The sequence below is a fragment of the Cibotium barometz genome, chromosome 61, assembly GCF_041138505.1.
Source record: "Cibotium barometz isolate CiBa-2024 chromosome 61, ASM4113850v1, whole genome shotgun sequence".
In the NCBI taxonomy this organism is placed as follows: Eukaryota; Viridiplantae; Streptophyta; class Polypodiopsida; order Cyatheales; family Cibotiaceae; genus Cibotium; species Cibotium barometz.
This window is the reverse complement of record NC_141106.1, coordinates 33,898,457-33,918,723: the sequence shown is the minus strand read 5'-3', so window position 1 is coordinate 33,918,723 and position 20,267 is coordinate 33,898,457. Positions and strand designations below refer to the sequence as shown.

Sequence of the window (20,267 nt, the reverse complement as noted above, 5' to 3'; positions counted from 1 at the left end):
CTCTATGCACATGCATGTATGTTACTTATGTCCCTACCCCTTATTTCACATTGTAGCTCAATCTCTCAAGACCTTTGCAACTCTGCTATAAGTTCCCTCTCATGCAAGCAAGGCGTGAGTGGAGACATGGAGGATCTCTCCCATCGACTCTGCTATAAGTTCCCTCTCATGCAAGCAAGGCGTGAGTGGAGACATGGAGGATGTCTCCCATCAACTGCTTCTCACTAGAGCTGAAGATCTCTCTCTTTCTCTCTCTCTCTCTCTCTCTCTCTCTCTCTCTCTCTCTCTCTCTCTCTCATCCCATGTCTAGACATAATAAAACTAGCATAGAGGTCGACTAGACAGTTTACTCAATGTGAATTGAAATATGGGCTATATATAATCGAGTTGTGGCTCATTTGTAAAACGGAGTTCCTTAGTGGAACTCTAGCCTTGGGAGACCCATGCTAGTTCCTTCTTGGGACCTAACTACTGGTTAACCCCACTAGTGAAACAAACTCGTGGACGGGGGTACATGTTATGGGATGTGCATGCGTGGAGCTAGGGTTACATTAGTCTCTCTGGCTTGGAGGTGGCTTACCATTATATTCAGTTTGGTTACTGCAGAGACAGTATGGTTTGGACATGTTGTCCAAGTATGGTATGATAGGCTATAAGCCTATCTCAGTGCCATTGGATCAGAATGGCAAGTTGAGTGCAGATTCAGGAGAGATTTTGGAGGATCCTACTATGTATAGGCACATAGTAGGAAGCTTGATCTACATGACAATCACCAGGCCAGATTTGAGCTATGCTATTGAGTTGGTGAGTCAGTTTATGCAGGTTCCTCAGAAGCCGTATTTGGATGCATTGAGATGCATACTAATGTATGTGAGGTCTACTTTGCATTGTGGACTATTTTATGAAACTCGGATAGAGATATGTGTACATGGGTACACAGATGCTGATTGGGCTAGTAGTATCTCAGATAGAAGATCTACTAGTGGCTTCATGTTTTCTTTGGGGAGTGCTACTGTGACTTGGAGCAGCAAGAAGTAGCCTACAGTTGCTCTATCCAGTACTACAGAGGCCGAGTACAGAGGTGCTGCTATGGCAGCATGTGAGGTAGCTTGGTTGAGAAAGCTACTTGCAGATTTGGGTCTATCAGTGGATAGATAAGTTTTCATTTTCTATGATAACATTAGCAGTATACAGTTGGCCAAGGAACCCAGTTTTTCATGCTCGCACGAAGCATATAGAGGTCCACTACCATTTTGTTAGAGAGACGGTTTTGGCAGGAGACGTTGACCTTGTTTATGTTAGCACACAAGATCAGGTCGTTGACATCTTCACCAAAGCATTGGGTACAGAGAAGCTTCGCAGATTCAGGGCTTCGCTTGGTGTACATGAGATGGAGTTGAGCTCGAGGGGGAGTGTTGAGATATCGAGCTCATCTAGTGAGGCGATGGGACACTGGCATGGTTGGTGAGATCATGGGTGATATGCGGCCAGTGGGATGACAGGCTGTGTGACAGCCATTCTTGAGACTGGCATAGTTATAGTGCCAGCTCATTTAGTTGGGTTCACACTATAGAGAATCCTAGTACGTATTTGGTTGAGTACTTTTTCATATGGTGTGTACTCTTATCTTTGTATATGGTGTGTTGAGTGTTGTGTGAAGAAGAAGAAGATTTTCAGTCTCTCACCTTGTGTGTTCTCTTTTAGGGTTTTGTGAGGTTGTGTGTGCTTGCAAGAGCTCAAGCTCTCTTCTCCCCTGCATCTTCGCAAGATCCTTCACTCTCATCGACAAGCAGTTGAGCAGGTCACGCAAGCCTTGCTCACAATCAAAGTAATGTGCTAAAGGCAAAGCCCATCAGGAGGGATAAAGAGAGGTGGTGACCTCGACTATCACAGAATAGCGATGTAGGTCAAAGACATAAGAAGGAAACTGAAGAGCACCTACACAGAAGAAAGGAGCGTGTGGAAAAGTTCGTGGAGGTGTTGAGGAAGGAGACGGTAGCCAACAGTGGGCCTGAGAGAACACATACGCAGGTCCCACAACTAGCTGCAAAGTCTGGCAAGCAACCAAAAAAAAACTAGGAGCGTGGTTCAGTTTTAGCAGCAATGTATTCAATGCGTGGCTGTGTGCAATAGGAGTGGCGGATTCAGCATGTATAGTAGGGCATTAAAATTAAAAAAAGCTTTAAATTTTAAATCTTAAAGAGATGGAATATTCGTTTTTTTTCTCTCCTTTAAAGTATTCATGTGAACCCTTAATCAAGCATTCACACTTAACCAAATTTTCAAAGTTTTTCAAGAAGATATTCACACACACTTGGGTTCACTGCCCGTCTCTTCGGCCAAAATGTATTGTATTTTTTGTTTCACCCATGGTATGAGGATAACCATACTCGAGCTCACCTAGAAGCTCAAAATGGTTGTCCTGATGTGTGCATAAGCGATGCACGTGTGAGGTGCATGCGCATTATGGGTTGGTTCCCACCCGAACTTCTACGTTCAAATCGGACTCAGTGGTTCCGTTGTGAGCGAGTCGGCTCAGAATGGACTTGGTGTCTAAGATGGTAGACACACACACACATGTTTGTTTGATGGTGGACACTCCAATGTATCATTGAGGGGGAGTGTTGAGAGGTGGCGATTGTCTTTGTGCAATGCTACATTGATATGGGTGATGGATGATGGGTGAGTTGTGGAACACCTCGATTAAGAGGGGGTGTTAAAAGATGTAATCGCGGTGTTGTGTGTATGTGGGAAAGCACCCTAAAGGTGTAAGATATTGTGGCAAGATAACAATGCCACATGTAATATTGAATGGTGTGTGTGTTGACCAAAAGAAGTGGAAAAGGGAGTGCCACATGGATGATGACATGTAAAGTGGAATAAGGCTAGAGAGCCTATATCATTGTATGGTTCATTTGACATATGCAATAGAATTGAGTGTTGAGTGTGCAATCTCTCTCTCTCTCATGGAGTTTTTAGTGTGGCATAACCCACCTTAATCTTATGTGCTTAATCTTGTGTCTATCACCATGATCAATCCCATTTTTGGATTGTTAACATTCATGTGTGTGTGTTCATGTGTTTGCATGTGTGTGCAGGTGTATGCATGTGAACGTATGTGTGTGCATGTGTTCATACATTTGTGTCCATACATGTGTGTGAGTGTGTTGGCATGTGTGTGAGTGTCTTGGCATGTGAATGTATGTGTGTGCATGCATTCATACATGTGTCCATACATGTGTGTGCATGTGTTCGCATGTGTGTGCATGTGAACGTTGTGTGTGTATGTGTTCATACATGTGTGTCCATACATGTATGTGAATGTGTTGGCATGTGTGTGCATGTGTATGCATGTGAACGTATGTGTGCGCATGTGTTCATACATGTGTCCATACATGTGTGTCTATTATTGTGTGAATGTGTTGGCATGTGTGTGCATGTGTATGCATGTGAACGTATGTGTGTGCATGTGTTCATACATGTGTGTGCATGTGATGGCATGTGTGTGCATGTGTATGCATGTGAACATATATGTGTGCATGTGTTCAATCATGTGTGTGAATGTGTTGGCATGTGTTGGCATGTGAACGTATGTGTGTGCATGTGTTCACACACGTGTGTCCATACATGTGTGTCAATGTGTTGCATGTGTATGCATATGAACGCATAGATGTGCATGTGTGTGTCCATGCATTTGTCCATACATGTGTGTCCATAGATGTGTTTGTTCATGTGTATACACACACACACACACGATAACATGGTTGTCCATACATGTGTTTGTGTCCTTACATGTGAGTGTATGTGTATGCATGTGAACGTATGTGTATGCATGTGTTCATGTGTTTGTGTCCTTACATGTGAGTGTATGTGTATGCATGTGAACATATGTGTATGCATGTGTTCATGTGTGTGTGTGTCCATGCAAGTGTCCATACACTTAGACATGCATTTGTCCATATATGTGCTGTCCAAGTGTTTGTGTCCGTTCATTTGTGTGCAATCAAGTGCATATGTGAACGTATGTGTAGGCACATGAATGTATGTGTATGTCTCGATGCATGTGTCCATGCACATGAATGTATGGGTATGTCTCCATGCACATGAATGTATGTGTATGTCTCGATGCATGTGTGTGCATGTGTGTGTGTGTGTCCATACGTGTTTGTGCATGTGTGTCCCCATGCATGTGATTGTGCATGCATATGAGTGTATGTGTCTATGTTAGTAGCATTTGTAAGTATGTGTCTGTGCATATGTACTTATGTGTTGTTGCAGTATGAGGAGCACATCTACACTATACACTAGGTATAAGATAGTTTGGTTCTTTTGCAAGCTATGGGATTGTCGCCATGTGCCGGGTGTCCAACGCTGGTTTTCTTCGAAGAGTCACATGAACAAACATTTGCGCGAACATGGTTTGGAGCCAATTCCAGAACTTTCCAAACAAGCAGCCTCGAGCATCATGCAGACCCTTGCCTAACTTTGGTGGCATTGTATTTGAGGATGGAACACGAGAGCAAGCCATAAAGGCCCTTGCAGCCCATGCAGCCAATGTAGACGTACAATCTACGCAGGGTGTGTTCTTTATCAATGGCTATGCTGCAGGTGCAATGGATGCAAGGAAACATGAAGGCAATATAAGTTGATCTATTTAAGATGCAATCCTTTTGCTTCTCCTATTTGCTTGCTTGGTACTTATGCTATGCGTTTGTACATGGTGGTTGTGCTATCTACAGGTGATGCTACGAAAAAGAGCATGCAGCCAATGTAGACGTACAATCTACGGAGGGTGTGTTCTTTATCAATGGCTATGCTGCAGGTGCAATGGATGCAAGGAAACATGAAGGCAATATAAGTTGATCTATTTAAGATGCAATCCTTTTGCTTCTCCTATTTGCTTGCTTGGTACTTATGCTATGAGTTTGTACATGGTGGTTGTGCTATCTACAGGTGATGCTACGAAAAAGAGCAGGAAGGTAGTACACACTGTCGATCTGTGTACCCCGCCTCAATCTACATACGTGCAACAGCCCTCAGTGTCTGCAAGTGGTGGTGATGACAACATTGGTCATGATGATGACAATATTACAATAGATGGTGATGAGGATGACATTGTAGTACACACTACATTTGATGATGAGGATGACAATGGTGATGAGGATGATGAGGATGACAATGACCCACTAGCTTCATTTGTTGATGAGGATGACAATGGCCCACAAGCTTCATTTGATGAGGCATTGGGATGAGCATGGTATGACAGGGCTGGCACACATGCAGCAGCAGCCGCTCTCAACCCCTCTTGACCATGTGGTTGATGAGCTCATTAAAGATGCACTACATATGCAGGAGAAGCATATGGAGGAGATTGAGCACCATGTAGATGAATTTTTGGATCACGCCCATTGTTTGCAGAAACGAAAGTCTATGGAGCTTGAGAAAGAGGTGGACCAGCTTCTAGAGCAAGCCCACGAGCTGAGGGACAGCCATGAGCATATGTAGAATGTAGACAATGTTGCGGAGCCAGTATATGCAAGTGAGGGACAGCCATCTGTTGGAAAGCGTAGACAAGGTGGAAAGGCTATGGCTGGTCATGCAAGAGATCACGGGTGCTGAAGGTCCAAGCGCAGGACAAGTATATGGAGGAGATTGAGGTGGACCAGCTTCTACAGCAAGCCCACGAGCTGAGGGACAGCCATGAGCATATGCAAAATGTAGACAATGTTGTGGAGCCAGTATATGCAGGTGCATTACTCGGCCCATTTCTGCAGTCATATTCAACAAATCTATCCTTGTGGCCGCATTAAGATCTATATTTGGATCCACCCTTGGTCTTTGAGGAGCTACTCCCCCCTACCTAAACCTCATCCTCTTCCAACATTGGATCTTCTAGGCATTTCCGGTTTATAGGTTGGTCCGGCCACTCCACTCTGGACTAGTTCATCATTAGTAGCCTCCGTATGTCTTTGTAGAATCAAGAGCTCCATGTCTTGTAAGAACGTGGGATGATTGATCATTTGCTCGATGTCCTTCTTGGTGTACAAGCGGTCCTCTACTCCACTAGTTTCCCTTGTTGGTAGGCTAAGGTGTATGTGTTACATTTTATGTTTACTAAATCTAAATATTTTGTAGTTCCACTTGTATACCATTCTCATCGAAATGGCGGTACAATTGCTTGGGTCCTTGCCTCCCGCACCACATTCGAAGTCATAAGATTGTGGTTAACAAAGTTTAGGGACCGCATGCTCGAATACCACAAGTCATGGGAACCAAGTGCATTCTTGGTTGATGATGCCGAGCAAGAGATCGATGCCTTAAGGTGACAACCTTTATTTGTTCTTTCTCCTACCTCTCAAATAGTTGTACATGTCACTTATGATAACTCATAAATGCAGGGATGTATTCAATCAACCAATTTATGGCATGTGTGGAGATGTTGGTTAAAACATCTCATTAGAAAGGTGAAAGGATGGCCAAAGAGAGCAGCAATATTCGTTGTCTTGGTAACATTATGAGCATGAGAGGAAAATGTGAAGCCTCAGATCAAGCTACAAAAGCAAGATGTGAAGGATATGATAAATGCATTCATGGAAGAATTTAGTGATGAGACTGCCTTTCTACAATACTTCAAAACGTATTGGGAAGACAAGCTTGGTAAGCTTCTAATAATAGCATGCTCTTTACCTTGTGTATTTTCAAATATTTGATGTGATTTCTCTTTTATAATGTTTATGCATGGATGATGATTACACACATGCAATGATCCATGGTGCTTGATGTTGCATGACAGACATGTGGGTGCATGCAACAAGGACTCTACCTCATTCTGGTCAAGATACCAATGGCGCGATTAAGGCTTACCATGGTACTTTGAAGTACAGGTTCTTGTGTAGTTCCAAGAAGATGGTTGGGCGACGTGTAGATTGGCTTCTTCACAAATTGACCACAATTGCTCTCCCATACTATTGGTACATTCAGATGATGAAAGATGGTGGTTTTGTTAGGAATAATGCAATTGAAAAGGTAGTGGAGAACTCATTCATGCGTGCATTGAAGATTCCATATGAGTTTGTCACAATCGCACCCAATGCCAATAACTAACAAATCAAATGCACTTGTGAGAAGCATGTCCAATGAGAATTTAGAGTACAAAGTTTACAACTCTGATTGTCAATGGGCATGTTGTACATGCAAATGGGCTGAATTAGGGAATATATGTAAGCACCAAATCAAGGTAATGCTTATGAGACAGGTATATCTACAAGCACAATGCTATTACATTGCATGGACTTGTACAAAGGTGCTTTGAGTGGTCATTCAAAAAGCCATCTTCAAAATGTGGAACCATTTCAAACTTTGGATCAAGAAGTTGAAATGGCATATGTGGAACCATTTCAAACTTTGCATCAAGAAGTTGGAATGACAAATATGGAGATTCAAAGCCCTACAATGCTACATCACCTATGCCAAGAGCTTGTTGCATTAGTAGGACAAGATGCGGAGCTCATCTTAGAAGCCTTCTCTAGCATTAAGAGGACTTTGGGTCAACTTCAAGCTTTGAAAGCAAGAAGGCAAGATTCTTATGATGCAACAAAGGCTTTTGTTGCTACTGAGGATGGGTTTGGGAACACTTTAAAGAGAGCAAAACCATTCTTTGAGAAGGGATCAAGGAAGAAAAGACATAGCAAACTGAATGACACGACAACTACCTCATTCACTACACCAACCATCAATTTTAAAAGACACACAACAATGCAACAAAAACTTGATGCAAGAGTAATCAAAGAATCAAAGAGGAGCAAACATGCTGAAGCTACTACAGCATAGCCACTATGTAACATTCATGCTTTGAAGTGTGTTATGATTTCAAATTCATCTATTGTGTCCATCTTTTGTATTTTGTTCATCTATTAAGCATAAAGAAATATTTAATCGCATTATAATCCATGAGTACATGACACAAGAGTTCTGCATACAAAAGGTCTATCCACACACCATAGAGGTGAGACAATAGATATCAAGTCTATCCACCAAAGACCACATGGCCAGTACAACAAAAAACCCTGAACCTACAATGATTGTTGGACACTATGCTCTAAGCCGAGAGGATTGTCTTGGTGAGCTCATGGAGACCTTCCGCACCTGTGATACTCTTGCACGACCAGCCAATGCCTTTCCACACTTTCTACCCTTTCTAACAAATGGCTGTTCAGCATTGTCCCTCAGCTCGTGGGATTGCAATAGGAGCTGGTCCACCTCAATCTCCTCCATATGCTTGTCTTGCATATCGACCTTCCGCACCCATGATACTCTTGCACTACCAACCAATGCCTTTCCACCCTGTCTACGTTTTCCAACAGATGGCTGTTTGTACCAAATGTTAAGTCCATTGCCAATAAGTTGCCATTCCCAAACTTGTCGCACATCTCTCTTTGCCATGGAGTTTGAATTCCAAGAATGAAATCCTTATTGTAATCAAGATCTTGTTCTTGGTACACAAAAGTCATAGAAGAGTTTTCTAGACACCAACGCTTGGTACTCTCCGCATCATCATCATGCAATTGATATCTATCAATGGCAAGCTTCTTGGAGATATTCATGATATCTTGAATAGACAAGAAGTCATCCCTTGTCATAGGACACTTTGCATCACTTTTTGGCGTGCTAGTAAGTGTTGGATGTGGCCATCTAATACTTGTTGTGGAGAGAACCCTCTATATAACATATTTGAAACCCATAATTCTTTTTCTAATGAGATCCATGGAGAGAAAATAATGTGGTAATTTCGGTCCACATCCTTACAAGGAGCACCATGGTAAATCATATCTTCTTTGTTAGTATGGTATGGATTTATGTATGAGATCATATCAATAGAATGATACTCATATAAACGATTTACCACGAAATGGCATTGACATCCTCACATGTGTTGTCGACTTGTAGTAGGTGGGCACCTTTTTCTTACACCTTCCATGAAGGGAGAGACTTCCTTCTGATAAACCATCTCTTCATCCATTTTGTCTTTATTGCATGCATCTTTCGGCCCAAAGCCACATCAAAATCTGAATATTCATAAAAGAGAGCATTTACACCCGTTAAATCAAGGAGCGTATATGAATCTTAGATATTGAATATGAACAAGAGGGCACTTACACTATTCTCTCTATCCATGCATCTTTTTGTGGCCTTTTCAATTGTCCATGTTGTCGTCGATGATGACTATACGTCTTGAAAGATGTTGGAAAGTCAAGCACGTTGGCCTCGCCTTGCACAAAGTCATCCACTCGTGACCATGGGATGGAAGCTTGCCGCAAGACCTTGTATTTTGATCTTCCATCATGAACAAAAACCCATTGCAATGGAGATGCGAGGAAAGGACCGCTAGGAGAGATTTGTGGTGGCATTTTAAAATGCTCTAAACTATGGTTATAGAAAACTATGGTTAAAGGCCGCATGTTTTCATTGGACATGCTTCTCATTTGTTTAAGCACTTACAGGTTATAGAAAACTATGGTTAAAGGGCGCCTGTGTTTGCAAAATAGCTTCTAACTCATTTTCATGTGTGGCACACCGAAATCTACCTAGAGCCCATTGGAAGCTATTAATGGTAGTCTAATATGTTCAGCGTTGAAAACTGTTAATTGTAATGAAGAATGTGATTTTCTTTGGCATGTTCTTAAGAGTGAATTATGATAGTAATTTGTATTCAAGTAGGAACAAATAAGTGTAGTTAAATTATGGTAGTAATTTGTATTCAAGTAGGAACAAATATGAAGCATTGTTAAACAAGAGTAATTCATCCTTAGATAGTTAGTTGTTGTTCACAACATGAAGCTGGAACCTTTGGAGTGTCAGTTGCTAAAGTCATGGATTCAACTTTAGATGGGAGAGAAATGGATGATTTGTTTTGTTCCAAGTGTTTCGTTGGTGTGTATCAACAAGATGGCTTGAGTTCTCATGCCATGGATTCGATGGGGACAAATAAATTGAGCTTTTAAAGTGTAGATTATTATGATGACCAATTCTTTCATGAGATTATGCCCCAAGTATTTTGATGTATTTCCAAAGAAACTACCATATCATTTACCTCCAAAGAGAGGTGTAGACTGTAAGATTCAACTTCTTCATATGTTTGGACATCCCTATAGGGTTGAGTTAGTTTGAGAAGAATGAAGTTGCAAGATAGCTATAGGAATACCTCTAGATGGGGCTTGTGAGGTTTAGAAAATCACCTTATAGAGCACTATTTCACCTGGATGGGGCTTGTGAGGTTTAGAAAATCCCCTTGTACAACATCATTTCACCTAGTGGGAAGAAAAATAAGACAAAAAGAATGTGTGGGATTAGAAAGATCTCATTATGTTGACCATGGTGCTCCAATCATAAAAAACTACGTATTCTGGTCTTGATGCTTAATGGTTGCATGAGATCTACGTTTATTATCTCCTTCCCAAGAGCCATTGACTCAATGAAACTCATAAAAACCCCCTATTTAATTTTCTCTAAAAAACATAAACTATAATGCACTGGTTTTTATGTTGTGGGTTCTACTCACAAACATCTATCTTTCGGGCTATTTTCTCTTGCAGTACAATTGGTGATAGAATTTAATGGTTTTAGATGTTAAAATCTTATGCAAGAGCTTTGCTTTGACATTTTGATCATTCATTGTGCTTTGGCATTTTATACTAATGGTATCAAACATCGGATCACTCTTGCCAAATCATAATCTTTAATATCCTATGTTAAAAGAAATGGATGAATACATATTGTGGACACGCAAGAATATACTCTATGTTGCAATTTATGAATTAAAAATAAAGTGTAGATATTTTTTTTATAGCCTTTACATTTGTGGCCTATGTAAATACTCTTCTCTAAAGTACTTTGCTAACCCTCAACAAATCGGAGAGGGAGACAAGATATTTGGTCACATATGGAATGTGATAGATGCCTAGAGTCAAATTGGACAAGTAAATCAGCTTTTGTTAATTGAGAATCAGTTTGATCTTTTATGAGTCCGCCTATGGGCTTGTATCCAAAAGACATGTTCTTTAATAGAACTTGGGATATAATATAGAGGGGGATAACCGCTCTCAGTGTTATTTGAGAGAGTATTTCTATTTTGAAAAGATAAGGTATGTTTGAACGATGAAATGAGTTGTATCTGATTTGTGTGTCAGGATAGGTCTTTTCTAAACAAGCTGGGTATTGAGGACTGAGCGTTCAGTAAGAAGAGGTTTTTCTTGGCCAAAGATGATGTCGAACAATATGTTCGAAGTTGTAAGTAATGCCAAGTCAGTGAAGCTGAGAGTACTTGGGAGGTAGTGGCTTGCTATATCCATGGATTTGTGGCACTAACCTTGAGAAGGAATAATACCATCAGTGGTCGTTGTTGATAACTAATTCACTAGATTGGTGAGATTTATTTCTTCTAGGGATTGGGAGGAGAATCTTTGGAAAAGTCTATAAGTTATCTCTGAGGTCTTATGGACCTGATTGCATCTTGACAAAGAATAATGAGGTGGCATACAAATTGTGTCACTATGTGTGCACCTTGTCTTTCATGTTAGCAAATTGAAAGTGGCATTGCATGTAAATTATGCCTTAGTGTCTGGCCAAGAGCTTGCAAGACTTGAGGATCTATTTATTCATGTCCTCATGAGGGAATGAACGCTAGAAAGGTGGTGGTGTTCTATGTGGTTGTTTAAATGGTTTTGCATGTAGGTTATGCCTTCTTGGTGTCTAGCCAAGAGCTTGCAAGACTTGAGGATCTATTTATTTATGTTCTCTATGAGCTGGTTGCAATTGTAAGGGAATGAACCCCAAAAAAGCGATTGTGTTCTATGTGGTGGTTTAAATGGAAAAATAATGCCCAATTTGGAGCCTATCGTTGGATGGCAAGTGCTAGTCAAACCTAGCTATGTCCTCCTAGATATTTAGTGTTATTTATGTGTAGATGACCATGCTTAGATAAGCTTCTCAAGTATTATTTATGCATAGATAAATCTTGGATGGACACACATAAGTGAAATTCTTATTTGAGGTGTTTCATTCTCTCTCTCTCTCTCTCTCTCTCTCTCTCTCTCTCTCTCTCTCTCTCTCTTAGATGGAGGGGAAAGTGGGGGCAAAGGATTTCTTGAGTATAAATAAAAAAGAGAGATGCTACCCCGAAGGCATGGAGCAAATGTTGACACTAAGACAACAAGGTGAGTCAAAACAAGGGACCAAGCCTCCCACTCTCGATCTTTGTCAACACATGAATAAGGAGAGCTCGAGGAACTCTCTCTCTCCAAAAGAAAAGAAATAGTAATGAGTGGATGGGAGTTCAGACGATGCTGGAATGGTAGGAGTTAACGTCAAAACCTTTGAAATAAGGTGCAAACTTACAATTAATGTAATGGGTGTATAGCACCCGTTTAATCATTAGATCCATATCAATGTCATGCATTTAAAATAAGTAAATAATAAATATAATAACAACTTTTTAATTTTTCAAAATTATGGATTTGAATTTTGCATGAGAGAGAGAGAGAGAGAGAGAGAGAGAGAGAGAGAGAGAGTCTTGAAGCTCTCAAAGCTTCTACCTTAGTGCAATGAAAATGTCAACTACTAAAAGAAATGTGCTATCATAGATAAATGAGAGGGGAACCACGGATATGAACTTACAAACTTGGTCCTGTAAAATTGTTTTTGAACATCATATTTTTTTCTTTGGGCCCCTTGGAGTAGTATAAAGCTTGCTACCAAGGAAAAAAACAGAAAAGGTTTCTAGATTATCAAAGGTCATGTTATTGATAGAAACCTTCAGATTTTACCTTAAGACTTAAAGCTCCCAAGTTAGGACTTATAGGTCAAAAACAACAATACTTGTCAACTATTACTCCTAGTTTTGAAAAGGCAGAATTTGATTAAATAAATCAAGGGAGAGAGAAAAGTAAGTATATAGTGTTACTAATGCCAACGTCAAGGAAAGCTTTTTAAACAAAGGGATCACATTATCATAAGTTTGTAAGGAATATGTAGCATGGTGGTTCTAGTTACAAGCATGGGGAGCTTAGAGTTCAATTGCCTAGTTTTGCAAAGTTTTCTTTAGAGGTACAAGGTCTTGTGTAGAGTCTTGGTCTCTACCTTATCCTTCAAGGTCTAGCCCTTGAAGGATAAAGACCTAAACCGTATTAAGGAACCCTCACCAAGCTCAATCGATTCACATAAGGAAACATGACTATATTCATGTCCTAGGTTACTATTTTTCGTTCTTAAAATACCGTTGACCTACTATAGGCCCTTAACCCCGATCCAAAAACGTTATTATGAGTCCTAAGGACCAAACTTATACATTAGTAATTTCACCTATGCCCTGAGTTGTTAGTCTTATTCTAACACATAAATTCTACACTTTGAGCATCAAACCCCTTACCTCCAAATCAAAAACAAATTTATATCTTAATCCCTTAACTTTGTAAGGTGGAAGCCCACGCTCTGAACCTTAAAGAGCCTTATGCCCAAACCTCGAAGTAGTTCAAATCAAATCCAGAGCCCTAAATCTTAAACCCCAATCCCAACCTATTTGTTATTACTGGCACTCTGTTGCTGCAGCAGGTTCTGTAATTGTTGCCCTTCTATTTAGGCCATGGAGTTTCGCAGAGAGACAGGGAGAGAGTGAAACAGAAAGAGAGGTTACTCAAAAGCTGACCTATTGATTTTTGCTTTGACCTTGGCCCATTAAGGATTCATTTAGCATCCCTTTCCATAGCCCATCCCGACCATCACCACCACTTACAGAAGGTTATTCCAAACACTTGAGAAGGCTTTTTCTACCATAAAGGCCCATGCCTTGTTTATGTGGAGTCAAAACAGTGCTTCTAACGTCATCCAATGATCCCAGTGGGTGCGTTATTGAATACTCATGAAAAAGGCCATTTTTTAACCAATATTAGTCTTTTGGAGCGCTGAGGGTTTGACATGTAGGTTGTTGAAGTGCTTACTCAGGGTCAGGATTGAAAAACTTCCTGAAGGTGTCAAGGGAAAAAGTTATGAGATTTGAGCAGTAAAAGTTTCTCTCTCCTGTCAAAGATAGTATAAAGTCTAAAACTACAAAATTTCCCAACGCCATTCCATAGTCTACCGTACACAAAGATCCACTTGAAGGAAAGAATAGCTATTGCTCCTTCCTTGTACCCTGCTACAGTGGTGAAGTCTTGAAAATGAGCCTGTATAAAGGTAATGGATGAGCCTGTACAAAAGTAATGGCAGAAGTGAAAACAGGGCCCCTTGATAGTAAAAAACCATGAGGTTCTTACCTTGATTTTCACCAAAAGAAAAAGATCACCTTGAAAACACCATCCGTATTCTATTAAGCAAAGACATCAACATATATTGCGGTCTCTCAGGTACTATTGTTCATCTGAGAAGAATGGAATCGGGAGAAACCTGTGAACACCATTCCCAAGGGTGAAGCATTCAGTCTCTTTGCTTAATCTATATCCCATGCACCCTAAACCCAAATTGCACGATATAAACCCCAAAACAAGTACCCTGTTTTTCCAGTTTGTCCATACCCTAAAAATAACTTTTCTTGTATTTGCAGGTCTAAACATGTGTTGCATGCGCATACAGCCACACGTGTGTGGGCGCATGCACACACAGACCGCATGCAATATATACGTGAAAGAACTCACCCACGATGCCTTGAGAAATAGTCATTATCAAGGGATATAGCAAGGGCAAGTGTTACGGTTCGTTCCAGTAAAGTCAATGGACGATCGGATGTGAACTGTTCACTCTGCACAATATTCAAAAAATTTATCACCAGCCGCCATTGCTTTTTGATGGACTTTGCATTCCCAAAAAGTAGCATTCAAGCTAATGTACCTCAAGTTCAGGATTGATGTTGATTCCCTGCAGTTGAGAAGGGCGAGTTTTATCTGCAGTCAAAGTGTGTGATGTTGCCGGTGGGTGATAATAAGGAGCAACATCCCCAAATCGCAGGGCATACTGGCCAGCATCAGTAAGCAACTGCACAAATATATGCCAAATTCTACTAGTCAGAGATGGCATCAAGCACAGGGAGATGTATACCAATAGAAAGCTCAAACCATTTCCCAAGTGCAATCTTAACTCCAAGAGAGTCTGCTCATAAAGCTTCAAACCATCAACTCCGTCATATGCTATGGCATCCCCATTCATGTCATCAGCACCCAAGAGTAGGTGCAGTTCATACAAAAACATGTCCACCTTAGTGAACAAATCTACATAGGTAAACCACCATACAAAGTTTCTATAACTTCTCGGAAGGTGAAGGGCAAACTTGGCTAGCACTATAGACAACAGGGACGAGAATGTGCTACATGCATGCACATGCACGCACATGAAAAGAAGGAAAATGAATGCTTTGGAAAGAAATAATTAGCATGAACAACAGCTGGCAACCACTTGGACAAGGGCTTCAAAAGAAATCGGCATGGTACAAATGGTATGGTCAAGTTATTCCCCAAATTTAACAAAAACTGAAGTGCAATCTTAACAGCATCAAGTGCCTAGAGAGAGATCCATATGAGATTGCACCAGTCTAATGCATGTCGCAATTGCAAATCATGACACACACAAAAGCACCAAGCAAAGAAAGCCAAAATAGTAGAGAGGGAGAAAAATAATAGAAAAGGAAGTGCTAAAAATTCTGGTAAGATTGCCATAGGACGTCCAGAACAGACATACCCCATCCATCCTATGTAATTACTCCAGTTGTTACTAAGTTACTCCAATTGCAAAGAAGTACCTCAAAACCGAATCCACGAAAATGCCGATCGATCTCAGCAAGAACCTTCCCATTCTCATCTTTGAGGGTGAAAGTCCAGTTCCAAAAACCAGGGTTCTCAACAACAGCAAACTGCCTCTTACTGTCAACAGCAGAGAACCTTGCAGTCAACTGAAGACAAGCACAATCTAGAAACAATGAAGAAAATTTACAAATTTCAAACCAGACCTCCATCATCTGTTTCAGCTTCAAGTTCAACACAATCACTCAATACCTCACCTAAATCCTGGTTATTTTACCCTTACTATAGCTTGATACACTTCAGAAAAAGTACCCTAAATACACGTCATAGATTCGTCTCCACAAATGCCATCTCCTTTTGGCAAAGCCCACAACCTGAGATGAAGCCGTAACCTTATTTTCACCTTTCAGTTGTATTATAAAACAAAATAAAAAGGAATTGTAACTGCCGAACTGGTCAAAGCAAAACTTCAATTTGGAAAAAAAAAAAAAGCTCCCTACATTGCTTAAATGGCACGTGCACGTACAAAACAAATGTGGGTACATGGATGGATGCATGTACGCATGTATGTATGTATGTATGTAGCACGCATGCATGTGTATGCATGTGTGAGTGAGCAAGTGAAGTCCATTCTCATCCCAAACTTTAACAGAGCAAGCTGAACCTCTATCACCTTTCCATCTATCTCTGCATAAATGATGCTGTTGATAAACCAAATTGGTCTCCTCACCTAAAAAAGATCCCAGAAATGTCAAAAGGCTACCCCAAAAAAATCACTGAAAAACCTAAAGAAACGACATCAAAACAAAATGTGATGTCTATGGAAAAAAAAGGTGGTGAGACCATTTATACCGTAAACAAAACACTGCCAGCTGCATCCATGATGGCAGCATGGAAGGCTCGCCTCGAACGTAGGAACTGTGCAGAATGTAATGCAGCATAAACATACATGAGCTTGTATTTTACTCATACATCTTGCAATCTTGGGAAAAAGCCAGTCTGAAGGGCTATACTTACCTGACGAGAGAGCCAGTTGCTAGATTCAGTTATGAATCCAACCACCTGCGGCACCACAAGAAAATTTATTTTCCAAGGCCCCAAATGTTATAAACTTATGTGAGCACTTGCGTCTGACTTACAGCTAATGATTCTCGAGGATCCATGATGACATAGCGATTCTCCTGCAGGTAGAATATTGAGAATGTCAGCTCCTAGTTAGCCACCGTCACAAAGCATGACCCTAAAACGCGACTTTGGACCACCAACTGCCCATGTCACCCAAAACTCGTTCCACACATATACAAGCTCATGTCCACATGCCCAAGCTTTGCTAGTGCATATAGGACCACAACCCCTAGTCAAGAAAATACGCAAGACATACATCAAACTCTCTCTGGACCGTCTCCCAAAAGGGCTCACAACATGAAGATATCTGACACACATCTGAGCACACTCAATCCAACACCCCTCATCTCATGGTCGTGAATTCAATATAGATATGTTGATGCCAATGCTCCTCGGGTTCACTCCAGTAACTCTAGAGGATCCAAATACACAATCCACTCAAAACCTTCCAATGAGACCGACTCCATGTCCTCAAGTACAATCTTCTGATACCTCAATCAACACCCGCTCTCGAGCTTGTAGAAGAAGGGAGAAAACCATGTGAGCAATAACATGCTCCATAAGTATTACACGTCGTCCGTACAAACTCCAACTTCAACCAAATCGCATCCACCGACCAACCATGTAGCTCGTGATAAATCAATGCATGGTGGACTTCCACCAAGGACAAACCTAGATAATAAAAATGCTGGATAATGAAGAATTAAGTGATTACCTTGCCAAGTTCTACTCACTAGTTCAACAGCTCACTAGCCTCAAGTGTGAGCCTGATGATGAGGACAAGGTGGCAGTTCTCACAAAAAGTATGCAAGATGTTACCCGGTTTCAAAAAACCATCGAAGTCATGCACATAGCTACAACATCATTTGAAGATATGGTGGCCTTGCTGCTTGAAAAAGACACAAGAAACAAGGAAAGTGAAGCAAGTAGCAGTGTGAATTATGACAAAGCTTTTGCAGGAGAACAGAAGTGGAGGACCAACAAGAAGATTCAATGCAGGTACTGCAAGAGAATGGGCCATAAGGAGGCCAACTGCTTCAAAAAGCTAGAGAAAGAGCAAAAGAAACGCCACACAAATCTTGCTGTTGAAGATGAAGAGGAACCTGCTGACATCTTTGCAACAATGGCCCAAGTCTCCCTCAATGAGGTAGACGATGAAAGGGCATTCTAGCTGCCTTTATCAATGTGTATGTCAAATAAAGGTTCTCTGTCTTGGCCAGCCAAGGTAGTTCCAATCGTACCAAATGTATGAAACGCTACGAGTTTAGTACGTGGTACATAACGTTGACAACGATAAAGTACGTAAAAAAACGCTAAGTACTTTTCAATGTTAAAATCATACATACATATAATATATTATATATATTATATAATATAATATAATATAATATAATATATATATATATATATATATATATATATATATAAAATACATATGTATATAATATAATATATAATATATATTATATTACATATGTATATATTATATATAATATATAATATATAATATATAATATATATATATATACATATATATATATATATATAATACATATATATATATATATAATACATATATATATATATATATATATTATATTATATTATATTATATTATATATTGAGCATTGAACATTGAACATTGAACATTTTAGCATTTTAGTCGTACATATACAAACTACTAGAGTCTAGACAACACAATGCACACAAACATTAATTCTTATGTCTATAATCTATCGAGTTTTAAAGTCCTTAGTCTACACATACCCAAATAAAGTTCACACCATGATTGGAAGAGTGAAAAAAAACAACATGATTGGAACGTTTTGAACCATGCCATCTGAAAAAAACAACAAACTGAGTTTTTTATAATAAAAAACGTACTTAAACATCCGAGAGTTCAAAACGTCCTATATCATTTAGGACGCGTTTTTTATCCTACCTTGGGGCAGTCTCCCTAAAATTTGATTGTATCTATGTGTGTTTGCCTTCAGTTATAAAAGGCTTCCTCTTTTTTCTCTCTCTATCCTAGTTAGGAATCAACGAGGTGACTAAGAGCTAGCCTCGCTACCTCGGTCTTACCTTGACTACCAAGGCACGAGAGGTGCATATGGTGAGGTAGGGTGGATGGGGTAGGTGGTAGCAACTTCTTTTGCTTTCGGGTCTCACCACCTTCGCTCCAAAGGGGGGAATTGTTCAGATATATCGGAGCCTGTATGTGTGTGAACAACCCCTTTAACGGTTGTAAGCCTGCTTTATTCACGTGTGAACCACCTCTTATAGGTGGATAAGCATGCATTAAATATGGTCAAAGAGGAGGTTGTAACTTCAGCCCATAAAAAGGGCGTCATTGTACTTGTTTTCTTAATCAATCCAATAAGTACACTTTGAGCCCCAACCACTCGTGTATTCACTCTCTCTAGCATTGTCTTGCTCTCTCTCCTGCACGCCATGGCTCCTGTGTATCAACCTCCATAGCTCTGCTTTACCATCCTTCTTAGAGTTTGCACCCACAAGGATGGGCTGTTGGGTCATATTTTCCTTGAGATGCACCACGTTTTCACTGGTGATACTTTTGGGAATGTGTAGATTTGGGTTTTGTAGAGTAGAGATCTGATATTCACAGCACTGATGGTATGACCTATACTTGATTTCCATATACCTTCGGCTCACATATGTACTCTAGCCCAGGATTATAGCAAATGTTGGATGGCATTTATTTTGGAGTTCTTGCATGTTGTAATGGTAGCGGTTTTCCTTAGGGAGCATTTTGGATAAACCTTTGTTTCATCTCACATTTCGAGATAAGAGAGGCTATCACTTATTGCATATGAGATGGGGTTCTTCTTGTATAGAACTTAATTATCTAGGGATTTTATCTATCGGATGGGGCTTGAGTTTCTTTTTTAGTGCGCAGATACAAAGGTGGAGGTGGGTATTATGATTGGTTCCTTGGGAGAGTTTAGCAACTTCGTATGGGATTTATGATTTCTTTCGAGAAACGATCCTATTCTAGGTAAAGGTAGCATTCCCTAAGACTTATCCTCTTGAGTTTTGAACTCATGTTCATAGGATTTACATGTGGTGGCATAATCATGATCTAGCCAGCCTTATGTAGGTATGATTTGGGCCAATGAGTTGCCACAGACACAGCTTTACTCAAGACAAGATTGTCATGGATGAGTATTCTACACTTACGACAGCCTCATGATCTCTATTTGGGGCAAGATTTCCATAGACAAATGTTCTATATTTATGGTAGCCCTAGAATTATGGGAGGCAGATTGATGTGGTGGGCTAACCTGAAAGTCGCTATCCTTTAGGTGGGAGTCTGGTTGTGTCAAGGCAATATTGGGAAGG

General features: G+C 40.3%; 1 protein-coding gene across 3 annotated transcripts in view; it reads right to left on the bottom strand.

Moving 5' to 3' along the window:
* Positions 1-13,907: 13,907 nt before the first annotated feature.
* Positions 13,908-20,267, bottom strand: part of LOC147604816 (phospholipid scramblase family protein C343.06c-like) — a 50,413-nt gene continuing 44,053 nt past the window's right edge. Inside the window, exons 4-13 of one of the 3 annotated variants that reach the window (XM_086794535.1) lie at positions 16,922-16,963; positions 16,800-16,844; positions 16,635-16,700; positions 16,456-16,512; positions 16,095-16,156; positions 15,782-15,902; positions 14,878-15,021; positions 14,685-14,788; positions 14,307-14,436; positions 13,908-14,239 (exon numbers count right to left, since the gene is read on the bottom strand). In XM_086794535.1, coding sequence (XP_086650661.1) covers positions 14,400-14,436; positions 14,685-14,788; positions 14,878-15,021; positions 15,782-15,902; positions 16,095-16,156; positions 16,456-16,512; positions 16,635-16,700; positions 16,800-16,844; positions 16,922-16,963 — 678 coding nt within the window. In that variant the 3' untranslated portion in view covers positions 13,908-14,239; positions 14,307-14,399. The remainder of the gene's footprint in view (positions 14,240-14,306; positions 14,437-14,684; positions 14,789-14,877; positions 15,022-15,781; positions 15,903-16,094; positions 16,157-16,455; positions 16,513-16,634; positions 16,701-16,799; positions 16,845-16,921; positions 16,964-20,267) is intronic. The other 2 variants (XM_086794536.1, XM_086794537.1) reach the window with 2 other exon arrangements.